Consider the following 25,372-nt stretch of genomic DNA (forward strand, 5'->3'; position numbering starts at 1 on the left):
CTGTTGCAGAAAGCACATCTGAGTGAATACCATTCAAAATATTATTTTATACTTGGTCTTAGATTCACTTGGTCAATATTTTATACTTGGTCTTATATTTACATGATAGAATTTAGCAACATGTAATGAAAATATTATTATACTACCATGGAAAAATAATGTTATTTTTCTCACATGCCCAGACATATTGGAGAAGCCAATGAAGGCACATGTAGTTGCTTAAAGAATTTACCAAGAATACTCATTCTTTCTATTTGCCATTATACTTATCATGTATCATCAGTACTCAAGATGACTTTCCCACTGGTAGATACTACATCTATGAGCAAGGTTAGAAGAAAAAGCACAGGAGACAAATTTTAAAAGCAATAGTTATTTGCCAGGTAAAATTGCCCCTTTGATCAGATCTTCTGTAAGACCCTTCTGCTATACTTTTATCTCACTAGCAACACTTATTTTTCATAGCCATGCCTGCTTTCAAATGTATTAATGAAGCAGAGTATTTTATTTGGGGAAATCCCTGCTCCTGTCCCAAAGCAGGTCTCTGGTAGTTAGAAGGAGAGTCAAGAAAATATACAGGCTAGAAGCAGTTTGTGGCATGTATTTCATAAACAAAACATTTTCCCTTTCATTGGTTGCTGGTAATTCTACAGAGTACTCTGTTAATGTGCGTGGTCTACCAGTGACATGCTAACTCTATTGTTAAGAATATTTGACCTACAGGAAAAATCCAATTCCTGCTTCTACCCACATAAATACACATACGTGGCAGTCTTTTTTTAAGTTCATTCTTCTCTACCTATATCTCTTTGCTTCGGGTATATCTTCATTTTATAGTGCACTGACCTCCTCTTCCTCCTCCTCCTCTTCTTTTTCATCATCTCCTTCCTCATTTCCTTTTTACTCTTGAAGATCCTTTAACTTTTCCTGTCTGATAAATGCTTATACTTCAAGACAGTCCAAATACCATCATATCCTGGGACTGTCCTTCTCTTCTTAGATCTGTTTTTGTTGTTCTGTGCACAGCACCATTAGGTCTCTTGCCATTGTTTACTTGCATATGTGTCACTACAGACAAATGCTATGGCCTCTTCTTAGAACAAGGTCTTTAATTTATTTGACTTTTACAACCCGATGTCTGTTGCAGTTCCTGTAATAGGTTCAAGACACTTGCTCAAGGAAATGAATAGCTGAAAATTACCTCTAATGTATAGATGACCTAAAAAGAATTCAAACAAACTGCTCTCACTGTAGTCGGAAAAGGCACCTTCATCTATGCCCCTTCTGTCTAGACCTCAGTGGATCAATGACTGGTGGTAGAAATATGAAAGAGAATGAGTGAATCTTTTAGTCTTAATTGGTAGTATTAACATAAATCAGTAATATAAATGCTCATTTGTATATTTTGTTGTCTGTTCTTCAGACCTGTGATCAATAGTTACTCAGTTTTATACTTTTGTGTATGTGTGTACATTGGGAGATATAGTTTGTTTCCTTATTAAAAATCCCTACCATTGAAAAGTACAAAGGCCTCATTTCCTCATTTACTTTGGAGTAATTCAAACCGTCTGTAACAAAATTATTTCTTTATTAGCCTTTAAGCTGTTTAGTGACTAAATTTATTTATGACCAGCAAACAGCACTTGTTATTAGAGCAAGATTAGGAGCAGTCAGGAATCAGATGAGGATACAAAATAAAAAGGGAGTCAGAAAAAAAGTCCATCCATAGTTTTGGCCATGTGCTTACAGTTGACAGAAGTGAATTCTTGATATGATGCCTTCTTTTCCTCTTGATCTCTCAGTATACAGAGAATAGACATTAGTGGTCACTAACAGAACCTTCTTCAGGCTGGGGATGTAGTGTAATAGTAGAACACTTGTGTGGCGTATTAGGAGCAATCTCTACCACCATAACAGACAACACTTTCTGTGTGAGCCCAGGAATGGTCAAGAATATATCTCAGTGCTAGGGGGCCTCTGCTGTCTCCTGTGAATAAAAAGCAGAACAGTGAGCTTCTCTGTCTATCACTGATGCTAGGGAATGGCAGTGCTCATCCTTCCCCCAACACCCACAGACTGCAATTGAATAAGGAGTGAACTAACATGGAATGGATAGCAGAAATTGTATTTGACACTTTTATTTACATCTTTCTGTTTCTCTAACCACATGAGGCCATTATTATAAATATCCCCATTTTACAGGTGAGGAAATGGGCACCAAGAGATTTAATCATTTGCCTAAAATCTCAGAGCTGGTACATGACAAAGATAAGATTCAGTCTGAGATCTTTGATATCCAGCATTTTACTAATGGACTATGGAAAGTTAATTAGTTTAAAATCTGCTTTGTGGCTTTTTATCATACCACAAAGTACTTTGCTTTGATAACAGCCTAGAGCCTGCTGTCCTCAGTCTCTTGAGCCTTGAAGTTTCTGGAGGCAGACAGAAAATGGAAAAATGTAGATCATATATACCAGAAACAACCTACTTAAGACTGACTTCATGCCCTTCAGGTATAATTCTTTCCCCCTGGAGACTGTTGATGGAAATGGAAAACATATCCAGGTTTCATTTTGTGTACCCCCTTTCCTGCAGGCTGTCGTCCATATCAGGTGATCACAGCACGAGTTCACCCAGGAGAGAGCAATGCCAGTTGGGTGATGAAGGGAACCTTGGAGTTCCTAGTCAGCAGTGACCCTGTAGCAAAGCTCTTGAGGGAAAACTTCGTGTTCAAGATCATCCCTATGCTCAACCCAGATGGTGTCATCAATGGCAAGTATGTCACCTGTCTGGCCCAATGGATCCACTACTGCGTATGTGTCACTGTAGTAAAAATCCACTGCCGTCTCATCAAAGGGGTGTAAGTGTAGGTGCCTTGATACTCTATAGGGATCTCCCTTGGGCTCCTATCTGAAACAATTAGCAATGTGCCCTCAATGCACATTTGTATATGTTTCATGGTATTCCTTTAAATAGAAATAGATGAAACATGGCATTTAGTACTAGAGAATCACACAGCTAAGCTAGTCCAGTGCTTCATTTACAATGGAAGGTGGGCATACAGGGTCCCCAAAACTCCCCTAGCTCATTTGGTGAACCACTGGCATTTCAGGGTTCAGTCAATGAGTCTTCATCATGACTACCAATGCTTCTACACTAGTTTTACTTGAAGCTGCAAAGAAATGTAGTATTAATTCAGTTATATATTACTGGTTTCTGGATAAAATTAAAATAAGAACATCACATCAATGGAAAGGAATGCTGCCTGGCAAAGAGAAGTGTGGTATCTTCATTTTCAAAATGCTGCTTCTCGTCTTTAGGATGTATTAGGGAATAAAACTCTGAGGTCTGTCAGAAGGGCTCAGAGTCTGAGCTCAGGTCCAGATGAGGGCCCTAAGGTTACATGACCAGGGAGTGGCAGGACTAACATTTACAGATACCCATTTAGCCTTTTTTAGTAAGATATGATCCTTTGTCCTATAAGAATGGAGATTCTGTCCCATAGATAAACAAAATGAGAGATGAACATAAAATAGTATGAGGAAAAATTATTTCAAAGACTAAAATGAAAATGAAACTTTAAAATATCATTAGCATAGAAGCAAAAATTAAATTTAGATAATACAGAAATTTGGTGTCAGTAAAGGGTTGGAAAACAACAAATAAAAAGGGTCATAAAGAGACACAAAATCTTATAAATGATCAAGTGAACATTCAAGCAAATATAATGAATGAAAGGTTAATCCCTTCAAGAAAGGAAATGAAATATTAAATAACTCCAATAGACTTCTTTTTTGATAAGTACAAAGATACACTAAATTTAAAGTGTTAAGAATATGATGACTACATATAACATATATGACATGTAGTATCTATCATATAGAACAAAAATTTTATATATACATTTATATCATATATGATCATGTAGCATGTAATATAAAATAAAAGTATTATATAAAAGAACTAAGAAAATCCAAAATGTGTTATATATGAAGACTTATCAATGCAAATCAATTAAAGCTATAGACTATAAAAGTAATATATACAAAAAGGAAAGAATGAATGAAAGAAGTATAAATGAAGAAAGAAGAATAGGAAAGAAAAAGTGTACCAATCCGTATTTAATATATTAGATTAGCACAATTAGGTTAGCTCAGTAGTTTATAGCTATTTATTTATTTATTCATTCATTTTCTTATTTCCTTTCTTGATTACTAATTGATTTATTCATTCATTGATTTCTTCTTATTTTTTTTTGGTAGAGATTGTTTGATGAGGACTGCTCAATGCTGACTGCATTGAGGATCAGGAGGCCAGGTTCTTTCCCGAAGAGCATCAGTCTCCTCTGGCAGCAATGAGGTCTCTAGGATCTTAAACTGGATCAGGCCCTAGAGTGGTGTCTTTTAAGGCTGCCCAGAGCTCAGCTGTCTCCTGTCATCTGCTCCCCTAAGTCCACAGTCAATCTCTGGTTGCTCTCTGCTTAAGCTGCCAAGAATTTTACTAGCAGGCTTTCTCAGCCTACAGGGTGGAAGATAGCTATGGAAAGTACTTAAGGGACATGACCCCATTTGGTTATATCCAATTTGGCTCACTTCTCTCCTTCCCTGGAACTAACAGGGGTCAGAAAGAAGTTGGAAAGAGTATCAGACTAGGCGTGCTAACTGAACAGGACCTCTGGGTGTTTCCTGATTGACTCAGTTTTCCCCGTGGGTGGAAGATGATAATGTACTCCTGATTGACATTTCATGGGTGTGGGGAGAGTCTCATATACCCAAAGCTCAGGGATTTCATGTTCAAGCTCAGGGATTAAGTGTTGAAGCGCCATCTATTTCAAATTCTCATACTTCCAAATTGTGCTTGCTCCAGGTCTTTGGTCAAAGTTAATGGGGTTTCAGTCACTGAGGAGCGTGTTGGCTGGTGTGCACATTATTTCCAGCTCACAGCTGGTTACTTTGTTTCCCAAATGGCAGGGCAGCTTCTTCCCAGTGACAATGGCATTCATCATCATTACTATTATTTATTATGACTCTGATTGCTCTTTTATTTATACAACATCTTTCATCATAGAGCCTGGGGCACTTTGCAGATCACTTGGACTGAACAAACAAGTATGGTTGAAAAGGAATTGGAAATCACCACACTTTCCACAGATAGAATAATCAGCAGGCCATAGAATCTCATTATGAGAAGGACCCAATGCTGCCATGAATACATGGCCTTTCACAATATAAAGTTTAAACCTCTAGGTCCTCAGCCCATTTCAGAATGGACTTAAAATGTGCTTCTTCTAAGTTTCACTTGAGATGCTTCTGCAGTTGATGTTCCATTGTCTGGCCATGCCTATAGCATGGTGTATAATTAGGTGGTGTTTATTCTTATTGTGTTTTAGTTTTTGTTCTCCAAGCTTCAACTATTATAGTCAGTCTTCCGCATATAGATCAAATTCTTCCTGTACATATTTGATTTCCCCATGAGAAATACTCCCCAAGTTTGATGCAGTTTACCTAAACACTGTATTTGATTATCATTCCTGATGTTTGAATGTAACTGATTTTTCTCTGGACATAATGGTATTAACAGACATCTTAATCGCCAGAAGTGCTCTGTGTATGTTTGACTAAAAGGAGATAATGTTTGCATTCTATTAATGACTCCGAACATCACCATGTCAATCAGAGCTAGACTACACTTTGTGCACTTATGCATTTACTTGTATGCTCAAGTATTTGTGTACAAGTGGAGAAAAAAACCATAATTTTAGGTGTTGTTACTCAGATGTTGTCTAAATTGAATAATGTTGGTTGTCAATTCAACTACATCTAGGATTAACTAGCCCCACAAGCATCTGGGCACACCTGTGAGGGATTTTCTTGATTGGGTCAATTGAAGTTAGAAGACCCCTCCCTCCCAACCGAGGTTATACTTTCTGGTGGCAGCCTATATAAAAGAACAAGGAAGAAGGAAATATTTTGGTGTTTGCCTGTTTACCCTCACTCTGACAAATTCATCTATCTTGTTGCTGAGACATACCTTCATTTATATTAGAATCTGCTTCTTTGGAATTCCAATATAGACAGAAGACCAGCTGCTCTCCATGAATTCCTGGGGATTCATCAGATTGGGACTGCTGAGGCATTTTATCTTGTTGGCTGAATATTGAATTGCTGGCTTTTTGGTTGGGATACAGCCATTCTTGGACTCTTTAGACCACAGCCTGCTATATATGTGTGTGTGTGTGTGTGTGTGTGTGTGTGTGTGTGTGTGTGTGTGTGTGTGTGTGTGTATGTATGTATATATATGTATATATATATATTAATTTTACTTTTAATATCCATTATATATTTTACACAAACACACACACACACACACACACACACACACACAAAATCACTACTTTTTCCTTTAAAGAACCTTGACTAATATACCATCCATCTGTATTTCACTGGCCTGGGACATACTAGGAAGGCTGACTGATCAAGGAACCCCAGTGATGTACCTGTTTTTACTTCTCCAGTTCTAGAATTTAAAGTGTTAGCTGTCACACCCAGTCTTTTTGTTTCTAATATTGGTTCTGGGAACCAAATTTATCTTCTATTTCTTGGAAGTCAAGTACTTTACTGATTAAGGTATTTTCCCAACCCCGTAACAAACATTTAATTTAAAACTTATCATGGACCTTCATGGAGCTTGCAAACATGTGTAATAATAGAGCAGTTTCCTTTTGTGACATTGGTGATGGAACCTCTGAGGATGAGTGGAAGATCTTGATAATAGTGGTCAGAGAGACACAGCCAGAATTTCTAGCAAGAAAAATATAGTGAGTCTTGCCAAGTCAAGAATCCCTTAGCAACGCAAGTCTGAACAGGGAAACAAATACAACGATGTATCTGTTATGATTAATTCCAAAAGAAACAATTTCTCATCTCCTTGCTGGGCTATCTATTGGATTAGGTCGAGCTCTCAGTAAGACAGGCGCAATGCAGTGTTTTTGAGACTCATAATTCTTTTAAACATGAGATAGAAAAGAGTGAGAATTAGCAAACCAAGTTAAATCAGAAGGAGGGGTGGTAGATAGGTTAAAGTGGGGATGCAGGAGAAGGCAGATGGTTTTCAAGCTGCTAACTAGGTATAGATACTACATAAATGGGGAGAGAGTGAAGGGGGAAGCAGGTCAAGCCTTGTTCTAATTTGTTAAATTTTGGGTGTTGATGATCAGTATAATTCTTACAAAGCCAACACAGAGCCTTGTGCTTTATTCACAGGAGACTAAGCATATTGATCCTAGGAGTATTTCCAACTCCATAAACATGATTATCTTCTTCCAAACACACTGAGGACCAGGCACAAACAACAATAATAAGCAAAGGGCCTAGTGCAAGCAAACACAGCAAGGTGTTAAAAAAAAGGAACAGCATAATGTTCAAGAGGAAACGATTCAAACTATAAACATCACATAAAAAATCTCAACAACCTTAACCATTTTAGGACCATTTCAAGTGTGGGTCAATAGTCTACTCTACTGCAGGTTATGAATGTTTAAACTTCCTACAAGTAGATCACTTTCAGACTTTACCTAAATAAAACATTCAGTACCTTTTATGAGCCAAGAACATACCTAATTATTTTACTTATATTGTCTTACTCCATTCTCACTATGACCCATGCTGTGATTGATTGGTCTAGACCAATGGTACATGTCTTACTGTTACAACCAGATGTAACCAAGTCACCAAAGGATTGAAAACAGAAGAAACAGGTGTTTCCTGTAAGGATGGAGGGAGAAAGGGGCAGCAGTTCATGTGCCAGAACCTACAGTCTTGAGTGGCTGCCTCAAATGCTAGGGGTTGAAAACCAAATCGGGGCTGTAATAGTTAGCTGCAGCTGTCATTTTGACATAACCCATAGTCACTTGGGAAGAGGAAATCTCAGTGGAGGATTTGTTTAGATTAGATTGACCTGGGCCGTGTGACTAAGGCATTTTCTTAATTTTAAATTGATATGGGGGGCTCAACTCACCTGAGGACAGGGTCATGCCTGAGCTATGGGCTTGGAAAATCTAGGAAAGGTAGTTGAATTAGCCAGATGGAATGAGACAGCAACCTTCTTTCCTTCATGGTCTCTGTTTTACTTCCTGCCTCCAGGTTCGTGACTCAACTTCCTTTCATCAGTGATACACTGACAAGGAAGTGTAAGCTGAATACTCTTTCTTTCCCCGGGTTGCTTTGGGTCATGGTATTGATCATAGCAAGATAAAACCAGAGCAGAGACTGACCTTGTTAGGATTTCTGTGGACAATGGGGCACAAAGAAGAGGACAACGAAGTCTAGAGTGGTCTAATTCCAAATGCACAATACCATTTAGTCCTCCTTGCTGCTGGTTTCTTGGCAGAAGTGGAGCGGTTGTATCTTGAGAAGTTCTAGAGAAAAGTACTATTTGCCTGCATCTGCTCCAGTCATGTTTATTAGCAACAGGTAACAGGAAATGTGCCCTTCTTTCTCTAGTGACATTTTATGGATAGAGCCTTTGTGGAAGCCAACCAGAGAAGGATTCTAAGCACCGCGCCTGATGGCTGCTTTTGATAATAAGCAATAAGATGTCTGTATATCAAGTCCCTGATATGCAATATCATTTGGGTTGTTTTGCTTTAGTTTTGTTTGTTTATTTCTTTGAAATAGGATTTCCGGCTTGGAACTCATGATGCAATCCAGGCTGACCTCAGATTCATAGCAGTCCTCCTGTCTCTATCTTCCAAGTGTTGAGATTGTAGGGATGAACCACTCATGTTCCACTTAAATGTTTGTGTCTTTGCACTATGTAGATTCGATTTCTTCATTTACTGAAGATGTCCCCTGTCTCCAGCGTAGTAACAGATACATATTCTAGGCTTAAGCACACCTGCTGCCCTTGCAGAGGATCTGGTTTCAGTTTCCCACACTTACACGGCAGCTCGCAACTTTTCCATAACAGTTCTAGGGGATCAAGTACTCTCTTCTGGCCTCTGTGGGCACCAGACACACATGTAGTGTGCATACTTACATGCAGACAAAACAAAACTTAGACAATGTATACTCTGTAGAAAGTTCAGAATTATAGAAACAGGGGCAAAAAAAGTGAGGAGAGATAGGGAAATGAGGGGGACTCCGAAGAATCAACCAAAATAAACTATCCATGAAACTTCCATTAAGAAATATATAACACTGTAATTTGATTAAAAAACCCACCAAATTAAAAAAAGGAAAAATTAAAAACATTCAAATTTAAGAGTATTATGTTGTATAATTTAAAAGTGTATTAGTCACTTAAAGTCTTAGTCTTGGAACAGTTTTTTTTTTTTTTCTCAAAATTCCACCAAAAACACTGTTGGAAAAGATACTTTAGTTATTTGTCAATAAAGTGACATTCAGGTTTGTCACCTATTTCTTTAAATATAATTATGTGACCATATCTATTGAGACTTTCCACAAATCATATATTCTGTGATATAATTTAAAGACTAACAAAATCTTCCAGGGAAAATGGTGCAATCATTATTATTTTTAAAATAGCAGTCTCAGAGCATTGACAGACAACAGTTAATAAACAATTTTCCATCATAAACAATTTATAGATGGGTAGTATTGTTGTGTTTCTAATGAGTTTATTTGGCCATTTCACGAAGATAAATTTTCAAGTACAGATAGTAGAATCAAATATTATGTAAATTATGTATCTGATGCCTATTTGGTTGAATTTCTTCTATTAGGAAATTCATAGGTTTATGTCCACACTAAAAATGCATGGTGTTGCTGGGTGTTCACACCCTTGTGAATGCTACACATTATAAACATTAGTATTTGCATTGGTATGTTAGCTTACTTATGACTTTACCTTTTATAGTTGTGACTTTTAATTAATAAAATTCCCAGAAAACTGGGAATCTCCCCCTTTTATTCATAACTTTAAAATTAAAAAGCGAGTAAAAGTGAATTCTACAGGGTGCATCACATACCTTGTAAGCATTGGAATAAGTAATTAGATTAAGATTTATCCAGCTGCAGAGTTTGTATTTAGCTTCGAAGTTACACAACCACACCACATCATAGCTTCTAGTCCACCCTACTGGTGACATCTGAAGGTTTCTAGCTAGAAAATGAGAAGTGGAAAGTGTCTAATATGGGTTTGTTGACGCTTCTCTTGACTATACACGATTATTTTGCTATTTCCTAAAATTTGGCTCACATGTGAAGTTGTGGCAGAGAAAGAGATCTGAAAAATTTTGATATATCCAAAATTATATAGTGATATATTAATTCGGATATACGCTCAGTCAACTCTTAGTGTGTGGGTGTTATATTGGTATATAGGGCAGAAGTGCTTTAAATTAAAAGAGGAAATTTCTATCCTAGCCTTTTGGGATCCATGCTCAGTTGACTCTGTGGCCATGATAATTACTTAGTGTTTTCATTTCCTCCTCCTGCTTTTACTCATCATTTATGTTCTTGAAAGAATTACCAAGGGCATGCAGGGAGCCTGCTTTAATTTCTGGATGATTTCAAGCAAGCTAAGGCTTAATAAGCTTGGCATGTGTGGCTTTCTCTAAGCTTGGAGAATTTATGCTTTTAAGACCTTCAGAGCATGTGAGGGACAAAGTCCATTTTTCCATAGGTTTCCTGGTCTATGCTTGACTTCTGAAGTACGTGTTGCCTTTAAGCCTGCAGATCTTGAGTTCTATAGTATTCCCTAACAGAGCTTGCTAGAGGACCAGATTTCTCTTCCTGGGGTTGAGAGAAGGACACGATGGCATATGGGAAGATCAAAACTGCCAGCATGTGTCTATGTTTTTTTTTTTTCCCCCGAGGGGGGGCGTTGACTGTTGTTCCAATGTCTATTTCTTTGCTTCAAAACACATTTTGTCTTTCTGTTTTTCTTTCTCTTCTCCATCCCTTTTCACCCACCACCCGAAAGATACCTTTCTGGAGATTTAGAGGAACACAAACTGCAGAACTTGTAAGAGAACACTATGTGTTCTTTAGACATTGGAAAGATAAGGACTTGGATCCTTGTTTTCTGTTGAAATGTGACTGGTGGTGTTGATAATATAATAACAGTACTTCCTCTTGAAGGCTCAGCTCTAAAGTTCTTCCTTTAGAGTAAGCTCCTCGTAATGGAAACCTCCGGCCTTGACATTTGTCTGCAGAATTTTGGTCCTCGGTGGTCTCACCTTCCTAGCTGTGCAAGTTTAACATGCACCAGTCGTTGGTTCTGTCTAGAAAGTATTCCTTCAATCTTCCTGACTGCTGAAAAGGAGCCTGCAAGTTCAATCATCTTCCTCTTTTCCTCCTTCTCTTCCTTTTCCCTTCTCCTTCCATGACTCTCTGCCCTTCCCTATACCTTTTCTTTTTCTTTTCTCCCTTGCTTTAGTTCTGGGAATCAAACCATGGCTCTGCATGAACCAGGTAGAAACCCTACCACTCAATGAAAGAATCAGTCCTGTGATCACATATGTATTTGTTTGTTTGTTTGTTTGTTTAGAGATATGGTCTTACTGTATAGTTCTTAATGTCCTAGAGCTCACTATATAGATCAGGCTAGCCTAACACTCACAGAGATCCACCTGCTTCTGTCTCCTGAATGCTGGGATTAATGGTGTGTGCCACTATTCTTGACTGCTAAAATAGCTTTCATTTGCATTGATTCTATTCTTTTTGTTATCTGTAGCATCTCAGAGTTAACAGTGAATGAACTTTTTCATTTCTTTTATTTTTCTTTTTTCTTTTTGCTGTATTCATTTTTAAGAAACATTTCAGGATTTTGGACATCGAAGAACTTGAGTGCCTAAATGAAATGTTAGTCTAGTTTCTGGTTCTACCTTGTTTGTGTATCTCTATGTTTGGGGACTCAGAAAGGAGGGGAGTGAAGAGTATCTTATCTCCTCTTTGCTTTGTCTTGCTTATGTTCAACACTGTGGAAAATTTGTTACTTTGATCTAGTCAGAGGAACTATAATTTTCTCCGTCTACCTCCCAGCCTCAGTGGAAGGAATAGAAGTCTCTCTTGGTCCATTTTGCATTCTAATATATTTTATTAGACAAATGGGACAAGCAAAAGGCATAGTTTGATCTCATAGTTTCCCCCTATAACTCCATGAAACTAAAGGCACAAATCTAAATTTAAAAATAAAAGATATCAAGGAGATTTTTTTTTCCTGGCTTAAATTTATTCTTTGCAAATGCCTGTCAGTAATTCTCAAATTCTGGCCTAGAGGGAAATTGCAGGGCTTTCTTGTCACCTCTCCTGACAGGTGGAAGGAGACAGGGAAGCCCATAAAGAATGTGGTGTTTGCTGTGACTGCCAATCCTCCTCTGTTCATAAACTGCAGGCACAGTGTGGGTTCAGAACAGTGGAGTCCTGGTTCAGAGGAAAATCGACACACTCAATCTTGCTGATGAACTTGTTCATGGAGATCAGAAATGATTTGCTCTGGGAACTCTCAAGGTCCTGCTGTTAAGTCATTAGCATATCGTGCAATGCTAGATCACTTTGGGCTAGGAATTCTGGGAGAGCTTTCTCAAGGGCTTTCTCCATTGCCTGCACGTGGAAACTGGATCAGGTGCTTCAGGACTCCATTTGCCTTTTGCAGACATCTCAGATTTGAATAAATATTGCTATTTATTATTCCCAAATTTAGGGTTATTAATTATATCAGCATAAACCTAATTTATGCCATCATAAACAGCGATAATAAATGCTGCCAACTGCTAATACCCAGCTCTTGCCAACTGTGCCTGGAGTTGATGGGTTCCCCCACCCCACTTCCCAGAAGTATTAAATTAAAAATGAGCCAATGTTGCAGAATCATTGATCAAGTGGGGACTGAGGCTCTTGGGAAAATGTGTTTGTTTTGTTAAATGTTTTGATCCTTCATTGGCTGAACAAGTTCTCATGTTTGACTGCATTCCAGTATCACTCCCTTTTTCCCTACCCCTCCAGCCTTTTAGAGGGGAAAGAAATGGGAACATTTCTCAGGATGGAGGAGGCTCAGAACATCTATCTTTCTTCGTTCTCAATATGCCGTTTAGACATGAGTCATTGGCTGGAGAGGTGGCTCAAAGGTTAAGAGCACTGACTGCTCTTCCAGGGGTCCTGAGTTCAACTCCCAGCGACCACATGGTGGCTCGCAACCATCTGTAATGGGATCCGATGCCCACTTCTGGTGTGTCTGAAGATACTTATAGTGCATTCATATACATAAAATAAATAAATTAGACATGGGTCATCGAGGTATGCTCAACTCCTAACACATTCTTTCAACAAATACTTCAATCTTTATGAAAAAAATTCTTAGGTACTATATAGATTCAGCATTTCAACTTCCATTTCATTTACCATGTATCTAGTGAAATATAAGGCCTCCTAACATACAAACAATTCTGTGACTAGAAGTGGGAAGCACGGACCTCACAACCATGCCAAAACAGAGGATGCTTTTGAAAAATAAAAAAAAAAGCTCTTTAATCTCAAATCTCATTGGGAGGACATTTACTTTGTGAGGGGAGGAAGAATCCATTCAGAGCTCCATAAGATCACATTGCCTTTCTCAAGGGGAACATTTTTTTTTTTTTTTATCATCCTTTGTCCTGGTACCTGTTTTATCTCTCTGTGGTGGTTGCAGGAGTAATACAGTGTATAGTCCTGACCAGATAATCAAAAGATTCTGCCTGAGGTCAGACTTGACTTCCTTTCAGTGGGGTGGGTTCGGACCAGTTACTTAACCTCTCTACTCCTATTCCTTCAACATATTACAAGGTCACAAGCCCTACCCACTGTGCCTTACCTGCTTAGTGGCATGATCAAATATCACAGGACTTTGAAACTATGCTGTGCAAAGTAAGAGAGGATCCATTCACTGCTGCGATGCCTGGATTTCAGGGGTGACCATCAAAGCTCTTCTCTGTGGCTGGGCCAGACTGGTTTAATCATCTTTATCTTGCTTTTCATTCCTCAGTTTCTCAGATCAGTATGACAGAAATCATACAGAGAAGAGATGAGACTGAAGACATGAAAGATTCTTTTTGTTATATTCAGATATCATAAATAGTATATATCTATGGTACATCAAAAACTAGCTACAGAACTGATTGAATTTGAGTGAAAATATTGTTGTATCGACAACTTGAATTTTAAGAATTGAAACTAATAACCTTTTTCTCTTCTTTATTATTGGTCACTAACTGACTTAGCTGACCCATATGAATAGACTCAAAACCTGACTTCTTGCCTCAATAAGTCAGCCTATCATCAGGCTACCTTCATTAAGACATCTGTAAGAGTTTTTGGGGTATTTGTAATGAGCCAGGTCTTGGATCCATGGAATCTCTTTTCTCCACCCTGAAGGCTACATACCCCAACCTCAGGATCTGAAGAAAAGTTCTCTTCATTAGGAGTCACAGAGAAGTTCTCTTTTTAAGGCTGGTTATGGAAAGTCACTTCAGAGCCTCACTGCTGTCTAGATCCTGGTCCTTCTGCCCAATGCCCAGAAAGCCAGGGGAAAGCCAGAAACGGCACTTAAACTTTGGTCATGAAGATCCATCCTCCTCACCCTACCTTCCAGGTTGTCTTTCCTGGTTATTTATCTCTCTGTAGTACCTAGCCCTTCTGAATTATTAGGCTTATTCCTTCATTGCCTTGCTCTCTTTTTGCAAGTATGATCCCATACATCTTCACTCCCCAACAAACACTTGCTTCTCTATTTACAGCTTCCCCCGCTCCCTACTCTTCCCCCTGGCCCAATAACAGCCAAGGAGATAAATAAGATACATAACTCTTTTTGGCTATTTATTTTTTGTTACTCTGCACAGTAACATATATAATAACAAGGAAACAAATCTTATTACTAAAGTAATTACAATAAATAAAAAATAACCGAGAGGGGAGCTTCAGGAGGGTGAGCATGTCAGGGGAGTGATTGCAGCAGGATTAAAAAAATTTAATTTACTAGCACCTGTCACTGGTGCTGTGTTGATATCCCGCTTAGGAGACAGTGTCTAATTAGAGCGGTTATTATTGTGCTTTGAAGACACTCACCCTTAGTTGACTTATGCCTTGGGTCTTTAAAGAAGAAATTGGCCCAAAATATCCCTGGAGAAATCTCCCTGTCAACAATTCTGTGTTCGCAACAGCAGCATTTAGCATGTTCAGCTGGATCATCAGTAGAGCTTGAAAACTGCCGGGAATGGCTTGATATCCATTCTTCTGTCTGAAGATAAGCTTTTCTTTAATTGAAGTGTACTCATGTGACTTTACACCCTGACCGTGAATCCTTAAGCACAGGTGATGGTGTGTCCCTTAGTGATATAGGCAAGTGCCAAACAACCACAGTTAAAATGCAGTGGGCAATCTAATTTTACCTCAGTGCAATTTAAGTCCATTTGTTCTTATATGACCAGCAGTGGAAATGAAGAACAGTTATTTTTCTTCATCTATTATGACTGTAATCCTGTGTCTGGTAGTCATCTTCCTAAGTGTTCTTGGTTTTTCAGGCATTTTTCTTTCCTTGTGATTATAAGGTCTAATTTGGTATTAATATATAATATTTAAAATAAATTCTAACATCACTCCTTAGTTCTTTAGACCTTTTGCAAGAAGTTATTTTGGAATGTACATGACAGATAAACCACCAGAGGAAATATTTTTTTCTGTGACTCTTAGCATCATTCTTTAACAATGCCATGCCAAATGCATTTGTTAATTCATTACATGCCCTTGCTCTCCTACATTTTTCTAGAGAATAATCTCCATATTTAAAATCTGGGGAAATACAGAGTGTAGACAGATAGTATGTAATATTATCTGACATCATTACCCTCTTCATTACAATTGCACCATCAGATAATAATTAAGTAAAGTCTTTTTTATTTATATTTCAAATGTCTCACGTCTTGGTTTCCCCTCTGCAAGCCCCCAATCCCAGCTCCCTCTCCCTGCATTTATGAGGGTGCTTCCCTACTCACAAACTCACTTCTGCCTCACTGCCTCATCTACCTATGCTGGGCATTGAGCCTCCTTCCTCACTGATACCAGATAAGGCAATCCTGTACTACATATGCAGCTGGAGCCATGGGTCATTCCATGTGTACTCTATTGGTACAGAGACAAAAAGGTAGATCAATGGAATAGAATTGAAGACACATAAACAAACCTACACACCTATGGTCATATTATCTTTGACAAAGAATCCAAAACAATCCAGTGGAAAAAAGACAGCACATTCAGTGCTGGTTCAACAGAGTAACGTCTTAAACTGAGTTATTATCTCTTCCTCCCTTCTTTCCTCCCTCCCTCCTTTCATTCCTTCTTTCCCTCCCTCTTCTTTCATTATCCCTTTTTTCTTTCATTCTCTGTCTTCCTTTCCTTTCTTTCTCTCTCTGTTTTTCTCCCTCTTATCCCTCCTTCTCTCCCACTTCTTCTTCTTCTTCTTCTTCTTCTTCTTCTTCTTCTTCTTCTTCTTCTTCTTCTTCTTCTTCTTCTTCTTCTTCTCTCTCTCTCTCTCTCTCTCTCCCTCCCTCTCCCCCTCCCTTCTTCCCTCCCTCCCTCTCCCCCTCCCTTCTTCCCTCCCTCCCTCTCCCCCTCCCTTCTTCCCTCCCTCCCTCCTTTCCTTCCTTCCTTCCTTCCTTCCTTCCTTCCTTCCTTCCTTCCTTCCTTCCTTCCTTTCTCTGTCTGGGTAACTTAAACCTGCCCACTTACCATATTACATTATTATAGAACCAGAGGCTATAGAATTCAGTAATTTTAATGCTGAAAGGCATTTCAATATATCAGCAAGTCTAACCCCATTCTTTATTCATGGAAGAAAAAATGTATGCTGAGACTGGCACTAGAGTTTTAAATCTCTACAATGTCAGAGTTGAATTTAGAATCCAGGCCTATAAACTTATGGGATGAATGACAATACCTCCATGTATTCTTTCATATAAAGTTGACTAATTTACATCTTGTCAAGATAGTTATATATACTCTTATGAATAATATTGTGATATTTGGGCCTATAAAATAAAATATTTATTAAAAAAGAATACAAAAAATTCTGTATTGAAATAGATGGAATGTTAAAAACTTGTTAACTCACATGTTAGCAGGAGCTCTAAATGAAAAGACTTTCAAGAGTGACAGTGTCTTAAGCCCAGCATTTCCAGACTAGTTCTAAAGGACAGACTGGTGTGATCAGGCATTCCACTTTAAATATAGCTGTTATTGTAAGTTTAGAGAAGTTTGGGTTAACAGACTTTTATTTAAAATTACAGAACTGGACATTGCAGCTGAAATATTACAATGAGGGTTCTCCAGAAATTGGTAAGAAGGTGCCAATTCCTAAAGTTACTTAAGCAGGTTCAGAATTGTAGACCTACACTAAAGATTATTAGAGATGCCTCCACTTGGGTTTCTCCATGAATTCAACTGACGTCCAGACAGTATGAAGTATTCATATGAAGAAGCTTGAAGCACAGTGGCTAAAAACATTCAGTTTGGAGAAAGAGAGCTTGCAGGTCCTACTTACTACCTCTGTAGCTATGAATGAGAAGTTTTTCCTGAATTAGATAATCTGGAAATAGACTAGTGATGGCTGGCTACATAACATTTATTTCTTATGTCCTGGAGAATAACACGTGGGAGTAAATGAAAGAAGCTAGTATAGAATTGAATTGTGATGGGACCACTATTACAGAGCCTTTGGAAGGTCAATGAGGACATCTGGAGATGGCATGTCTTACCAAGGTTCCTGAAAGTGGAATGGCAGCAAGAGAGGGATAGAATCCTGGCCAAGGAAGCTCTCATTGGCTCTTGGCATTTCCTTCTGTAGGTGTACAGTGAATTATTTAATTCTCATGTGTACTCCAAAGGATTGAGCACAGCACCCATGCTGCAGTATTCTCTTCTGCATAGTGTAGATGATGATGATACAGTCTGTGTAGCTTCATTATAAGTTAAAAGTCATTTTACAAGGTGTCTATATTTAATAGTGCTCTATGACTACTAAAGTAGCTAAGATAAAAATATACAAATTGTTATATACTAGCTGTCATGGAGAGAATAGTTTCGGTAAGGATGCTCAAAGTGGAAAATGTCAAATAGAAGTACTCTCTTTCCCAGTATATTAACGGGGTATGTTTTGTCTTAGTTTCACACTGTCAGGGATCCTCATTTCCTTTTCTTAGGCTTAGTTATAGAGGCTCCTGGTCTATTTTCTGTTCTATAGTTTCCTTTGTGACACAGACTACCACCATGAGGATAGTCCCTTCTTCCAGAAGATGTCCTCGATGACAACTCATGATTGTGCTAAACAAAAAAGAATCACTCCAGGCAAACATGTAAGCTGAGAAGAGCTTGTAGATGTTGACAAGTTCTCTAGGGGTTCATTGTGACTTTGACATGATATAAAAGTAATGGGCTATGTTAATGTGATATCAGGTGATTCAATGTCAGCAGAACTGAGATCAATATCTCCCCTTAAGTGCAGTGTTAAGGGAAAATGCACAAAGCTTGGGCTCTATTTGTCCAATGTCAAAACAAAAAAATTACAATGTTTTTGAGTCCTGATGAGGCTGGGCCTCTCTCCGGAAAGATAATGCATACATCAGTGTCTATCATTTGGGTGGCAACTGTGGAATGTCAGACAGCAAGACTCTTCTATAGTAATCAAAGTCCTCAAGATCCATCTGATCTCATGTGGAAGGAAGATTTTTAAAAATATAATCCAATATCTAGTTATTAATGTGGCCATCTTGACACTGAGTTATTGGGTACTCTCATTTAGAGGAACTGGCTACTGAAAGACTGAAAACTAATGTGTAGAATGTAATAGATATTAGGGAAATAGCTTACTTTCCTCTGGCAAGTCATATTAAGGCATTACATAGCATCAAATAGACAATACATCCAGAACAATAGTCCAAAACATTTGGTTCAACTCAGAGTTTCATCATACAGAAAAAGGGAATAGTTTAGATTTCATGCTATTTATAAAAGATTACCTAGTTTCCTAGAATAGATGAAGTGAAATCAAGTCAAAAGAGAATTGACTCCTCGATTGTACTGAGACTTCCACAAATGACATTTCTCTCTGACAAAAATTGGATCCCTATCATCCCAAATAGAAAGACAGTTTGAATTATAGATGAATATAGTTCTGTAACATAATCATGTAACTGTGGACTCTGACAGAAATTAGCATCTTATCCAACTTCACACCCTGTGCTTGAATTCCTTCAAAGCCTTCATGCCATTTAATCACAGCCTGCACTCCCGCACTGCACCATGCCTTAATTTCTTCTCATAGAGACATAATGGATTATTGATAAACTTATTCAAAAGCTGTGACATGAACCATAATAAAACATGTATCTCTAAGATTCTACTTATTAATACTATGATAAATACACAGAAAATTTCTGTTTGGATTATTTGAATAATGTATTTTACATTAATTTATTGATGGATTGATGAATTAAATTTTGGAGTAGAGGACTAAATGACATAAGCACTCTACTGCTGAGTTAAATCCCTAACCCTAAATAATACATTTTAATTAAAATAGAACCATATCAATTTTCCCTGCATTTTCTTCTCCAGCCCCTCTTAGGCCTAAGTATCTTCACTCCAAGCCCTTGCATAAAACTCCCATCTCAAATTGATAGATGCGCCTCTCTCTCTCTCTCTCTCTCTCTCTCTCTGTATACACACACACACAACACACACACACGTGTGTGTGTGCAAGTGTGCACAAATATATAAATGTACTCTTCTGAGTCTGTTTCTGTTGTTTTGTTGTATGTAAGGTTTCAAGGCTGACCACTTTTTATTGGATTACTAATGAAGGGGCTCATCCCTGTGTTAGAGTTCTGGGGGATCCTGGGAAGTAGGCTATACTTCTTTATGCTCCTTGCCTTGTACATTTTTAAATTCTTCCACTACTCTGATTATCGTTTTAATCATACATTCACTCATTGTCCAGTAAATATTTTTGGAACATCTTTTAACTGAGAGATTTTAATAAGCTTGTTGAAGAAATTGTGAAATCCGATAATGATCATATTATATAAGTAAGAAGACATTAGTACACAGTGCAGCCAACCATTAGTACTATTCTGATGGCTGTTAAGTATAGTATTTTTTTATTTTTTACATAATGGGACTTACTATATAGTCTCCAGGTTCATGATGACTCTTTGGCATCCGCATTGAGATCTGAAGTGAGAGTTAGTCAGCAACTAACTCCTCCCACCGGTGTGCATGTGTGTGGGTGTGTGTTTGCGACAGGCAATATAGGAAGGTATGAGGGCTAACTGCAAGTTAAATGAGCATATTTAGGAGTTTGGGGAAATATGGCTCTTTACTGTTGTGAGATTTCCAGATTCTCCAGTAACCACACCTGAAAACCCAACTATTTCTCAATTCTCAAATATGGTTTCTTAACTAATTTTGGTAGCTTAATGTTGCGAACTCATGTTACATTTATTGTTACATAAAGCCTTAAGTCTTTTATTTTAAATGCCATTAACTCAGCTGCTTTCTCCTCTACCACTGTGTAGTTAGTTTTTCTGGAAGGATCAAGCACTTAAAGTCACACTTAGCCAAATTTCATTCAATTAGGAGACCACTTTGGATCTTGAACCTGACACCCACTTTATTTGGCTATCTCCTAATTTACATGGAACTTTCAACACTGACACGAATTTCCTTTTTCTTTTTATTATGGCAACGATGCATTTGCTGAACTTGAGTGAACCAACCATTAAAGGCATATTACAAAAGACACAGATCTATTTAGTTTCGATCGCTCAACCGCACTCTAATCTATTTTAAAGTTGCTGTTGAGCCCATCCTTCTTCATATAACTTATGAGGATAGCTTGAGAGACTCTTGCAAATTCCTTGCTGAAGGCCTAGAACCCCATCTCCTTATCTAATAACCTGTCATACTGTGAAATGAAGTTGGGCTGGCACAGTTGGGATGATGCACTAAGTTGCTCTTTGTGGTGGTTGTTGCTCTCTATGAGTTTTGCTTCCTTTTCTATGTGGCCCTGACCTTTCCTGCTTATGTCTCCCAGGACTTTGTTGAAGATCAGTCAGTGTCTGAATCACTATTTTCATTTTCAGTCGTTGTCGTCTTCTTCTTCTTCTTCTTCTTCTTCTTCTTCTTCTTCTTCTTCTTCTTCTTCTTCTTCTTCTTCTTCTTCTTCTTCTTCTTCTTCTTCTTCTTCTTCTTTCCTCCTCCTCCTCCTCCTCCTCCTCCTCCTCCTCCTCCTCCTCCTCCTCCTCCTCCTCCTCCTCCTCCTCCTGCTGTTTCTCTTGCTGCTTCTGCTTCTGCTTCTTCTTGTAATTGGGTATATTTGCCCTTCTCTAAACCTGAGAACTGTGCATAGTCAGATATTTCTTAGGCTAAGGGCATGCTCAGGCAAAGCATTTAAAAAGCCAAGAGCAGACTACCAATTTCTAACATAGGGTGATTTAGACATCTCCTATAAATAATGCTTGTGACTCAAGAGTTAAAAAGGTTGACCTTTTTAACTCTTATTCATTATGTTGGTCTGGAAAACAGTCTGGCAGGAATGAGAACTGCATCTCCCAACCTTAGTTCACTGGACTGAGATGTGAGGCATGAATCAAATCAGTGTAGTATAGGTTTTGTAACCTAGGAAACTCCTTATGACATTAATGTAAATTCTTTTCTATTAACTTCATGCTTTGGTACACCAACAGAGGTCCCTCTTGAATATGAGTAAATCATAGATTATAAAGATCACCTGAGCATTAGAATGTGACATACTATGAATAAAATTTAAGAGAAAAATATTGAGAGCAAATGATAGGCTTAAAGAGGTTAAGCAATAAAGTTTCGGGCTATTAATATAACCTAGGAAGCAATGTCAGATAAATGATCCCTGAGCATGGTGGAGTTTAGATAGAAAGTGTTTTCATAACCAGTTTGGTAGCTAGTTATTTACAACAGATATTTTCAAATATGTTCAATCACCAGAATGACTTGAGGGGTTTTCTAAAATCAGAATCCATAGCTCCCCACTGCAATTTCTGATTTTTTCATTTGGGAAAGATTTACTGATTTTTTATTCTGGGAGAATATGCATTTATAAAATTATTATTAATTCCTTGAGAATTTTTTCAGTGTATTTTGAACACATTTACTTCCACCTTAACTCTTTCCCAGACCCACTCCTTATCTCACTTATCCAACTTCTGGCCCATCCTCACTTTGTCCAGTTTGTATTGCCTAACTACTATTAGGCATGTGGTCTGGCTTAGAGGTTGTGATTGACCATTAATAAGATAATACATATTTCATCAATTAGGCTATTTCCATACCACTTGCCTGTGCTATACCATGCTTCCATCCTTTTGCCTGTCACACTACCATACAGAGAGACATTGTAAATATAGGCAAAGGCATGTGAATGTGTGCAGTATGTTCGTGTGTGTGTGTGTGTGTGTGTGTGTGTGTGTGTGTGTGTGTATGTGTGTGTGTGTGTGTTGGAAGTTTGTTAGAGAACCTAAAAATGATATGCTTGCAGAGAATTCATCGAAGCAGAGACATCAGCAACCCCTGCCTGAGAAGTAGTTCACATTCTTTTCTAAGCATGCAGTGGAGTAGACATGAAATTAAGACAGGTGTCTGTACTCTGGGATATTAGTAGCAAAGAAAGTATGATGGAAAACTGGAGAAAAAAATTGAAGCCACTATAGGAATAACATGTCAATGGAAATTGAAGGAGCTCTGAAAATAAGATATAATGTGGAAAGCTCACATCAGGTGAAACACTCTGTGGATCCTGCAATAAAGCCCCCCAAGATGTAATTGAGGCATTTACTTAGTCTTCTTTGTTATGTACTGTATTTATTTTATTTAGATATGATCAAATGAAGTTAAAGACATGTTTACTAATATACTTTTCTCACTGAGGATATTCTAACACATTACTAGGAATGTAGGATAATTTTATATCAACTTGACACAGACTAGAATCATCTGGGAGGAAGCAACCTCAGGGGCAGAAATGCCCTCACCAGATTGTCCTGTGACGCACTTTCTTAATTAATGATTAATAGGGGAAAGACCAGCCCATTATGAGTAGTGTGACCCTGTGCTGGCGGTCCTTGGTACTTTAAGATTGCAAATTCAGGAAGCAGTGAGGAGAAAGCCAAAAGCTGTACTCCTCCAAGGCTTCCACATCCGTTCCTATTTCCAGCTTGCTGTGTTGAGTTTCATGGATAACGACCATCATATGTAAGATGAGATAAACCTTTTCTCCTCAAGTTGTTTTTGGCCATGGTGTTTTAGCACAGCAGTAGAAAACCCTAAGTATGACACTGGGGACAAGACAATGAATACAAATACTTTTTATGTGCACAAGGAGAAAAAGTGTGTAGTTCATAAAACAAAATTATAAAAGGTCCATTTTAGTAGGGCAGTGGCAAATGTGCTGGATCTTTCTATAATATGCATAACAAAGAGTCAGAAATTACATGAGGATGAATATTCCTTTCTTTCATAAGCACATCCCGAACATACTGGATGTCATTAATTAGGCAATATTTCTATGAGTTTGAAACTAGGACATCTCCAGAGTCCTTAGTGACATTTACGGCTTTATGCTGACATTCAGTACCTTACATTGTTTTATTTTTTTCTCTCTACTTTAATAATAAGGCCTATATTTTACAACCGAAGATGTTCTGTAAATTTAAAAGTTGTTAATAAAACACTTGTTGATATTTAGCATGTTTAGTAAGAATGATCATTCAAAGGTTTTGCCCATTTATATCAACCGGTTTCACAAGGAATTTCCCCCTTATTTATTTAGTGTGTGTGTGTGTGTGTGTGTGTGTGTGTGTGTGTGTGTGTGTGTGTGTGAGAGAGAGAGAGAGAGAGAGAGAGAGAGAGAGAGAGAGAGAGAGAGAGAGATTGTACAAACAGAAAAGAGAAAAATATGGAAGACAAGACCAGGGCTCCAACAGCTAGGTCTAAATTCCCTTAGATACTTTGGGATTTTCTTCTATTCTTTTTTCTATATAACCTGGATATTCTTAGTGTGATTATTCAGTATTCTAACCTTTAGTTATTGAAAGCCTGGATAATATATTATTACTACTAACATGGATAATAGACTCACTTTCTATTAAACTAACTGGCATCAGTGGTTTCCAAGCTTGATTGCATTTAATAGTTCATAGTTATATTATCTTCAGGAGTCGAGACACATACTCCTCAAATTTTCTCACAGTTGAAACATAATAATGGAAGTAGGCAAAGTACACAGACACCCTCTCATTTCTCTTTCTTATTTCTACACTCTTAGAAATAACTCAGAATAAGGTAAATCTTAATCATTTACATGTCTTTAGCCTTAACTTCTATAAATGACATTCAGAGAAAGTATGATGCCTATAGTGATATACTTATGTCTTAGGTCATCATTGCTTTCATTTTCATTGGTTAAAAAATACTCAATAAATGAAAGGAATCTGATAAAGCTAAGCAAAGGTGAAGGAAGAAATTTATATGTATTAAAATGAAACTTTGGACATTTGAAATACTAGTCAAAGTTAATTTTGAGTGGAAAGCCTGGAAAATAAGAAATAAGATAAAGGGAAAGAAGTGCCATTTAAAGAGTCAGCTCTATGTCCTTTGCATTAAAGCACAACTGGGCAAACATGGAAGGAAAATGCAGAAGACAAGACTAGGGCACTAGCAACCAGGTTTATAACTTCCCTTAGATACTCTGGAATTCTCTTCTCTTCTTTTTTCTATACATACTGTTTGTTCTACATGCACCATTTCGAAATAATTACTACATTGTCTACTGGAAAGTATCTAGCAGATACATTTGATTCTTTTAGTATGTGCTTACTATTTTTTGAGTTTTTATGAGTTCTCCATTTCCCAGACAAGGGAGATAGCTACAGAAAGGAAGCTTATAACTAGAATTAAGGACTCATATTTTAACGAGTAGATATTTCATTCACAAAGATGAATTAACAGAGTATACGGAGTCTGTCTAAAGGTAAAGAAGTGGGTTTTTTTTAATTATTCTTACCATCTTATAGCTAGTTAAGTGTAAACTTATTTTTTTCTGAAAGTAAATGGTTACAGAAGACCTTTTCTGAACCAGAGATTGAATTTGTCGAAGACTCCTGTTCTCATCTCTCACAGAAGGAATTACTAGTTCCTTTCCAGGAGTTTCTAATTCTATGATGCTGCAAACAAGTAGGTATTGAGAACAGAATAGATACAGGAGGAAAGAAGTGATGACTGACTTCACAGAGACTTTTAGAAAGATGCAGGCAATGCCATTTTATGTCAATGCTTCTCTTACAAAGATACTT

At 37.8% G+C, this 25,372-nt stretch overlaps 1 protein-coding gene across 1 annotated transcript in view; it reads left to right on the forward strand.

Moving 5' to 3' along the window:
• Agbl1 (ATP/GTP binding protein like 1) overlaps nt 1-2,864 on the forward strand; it is a 438,823-nt gene extending 435,959 nt beyond the window's left edge. Inside the window, exon 18 of the mRNA XM_032895109.1 lies at nt 2,596-2,864. Coding sequence (XP_032751000.1) covers nt 2,596-2,864 — 269 coding nt within the window. The remainder of the gene's footprint in view (nt 1-2,595) is intronic.
• The last annotated feature ends 22,508 nt before the right edge of the window (nt 2,865-25,372 follow it).

The sequence above is a fragment of the Rattus rattus genome, chromosome 2 (genome assembly GCF_011064425.1).
Source record: "Rattus rattus isolate New Zealand chromosome 2, Rrattus_CSIRO_v1, whole genome shotgun sequence".
Lineage (NCBI taxonomy): Eukaryota > Metazoa > Chordata > Mammalia > Rodentia > Muridae > Rattus > Rattus rattus.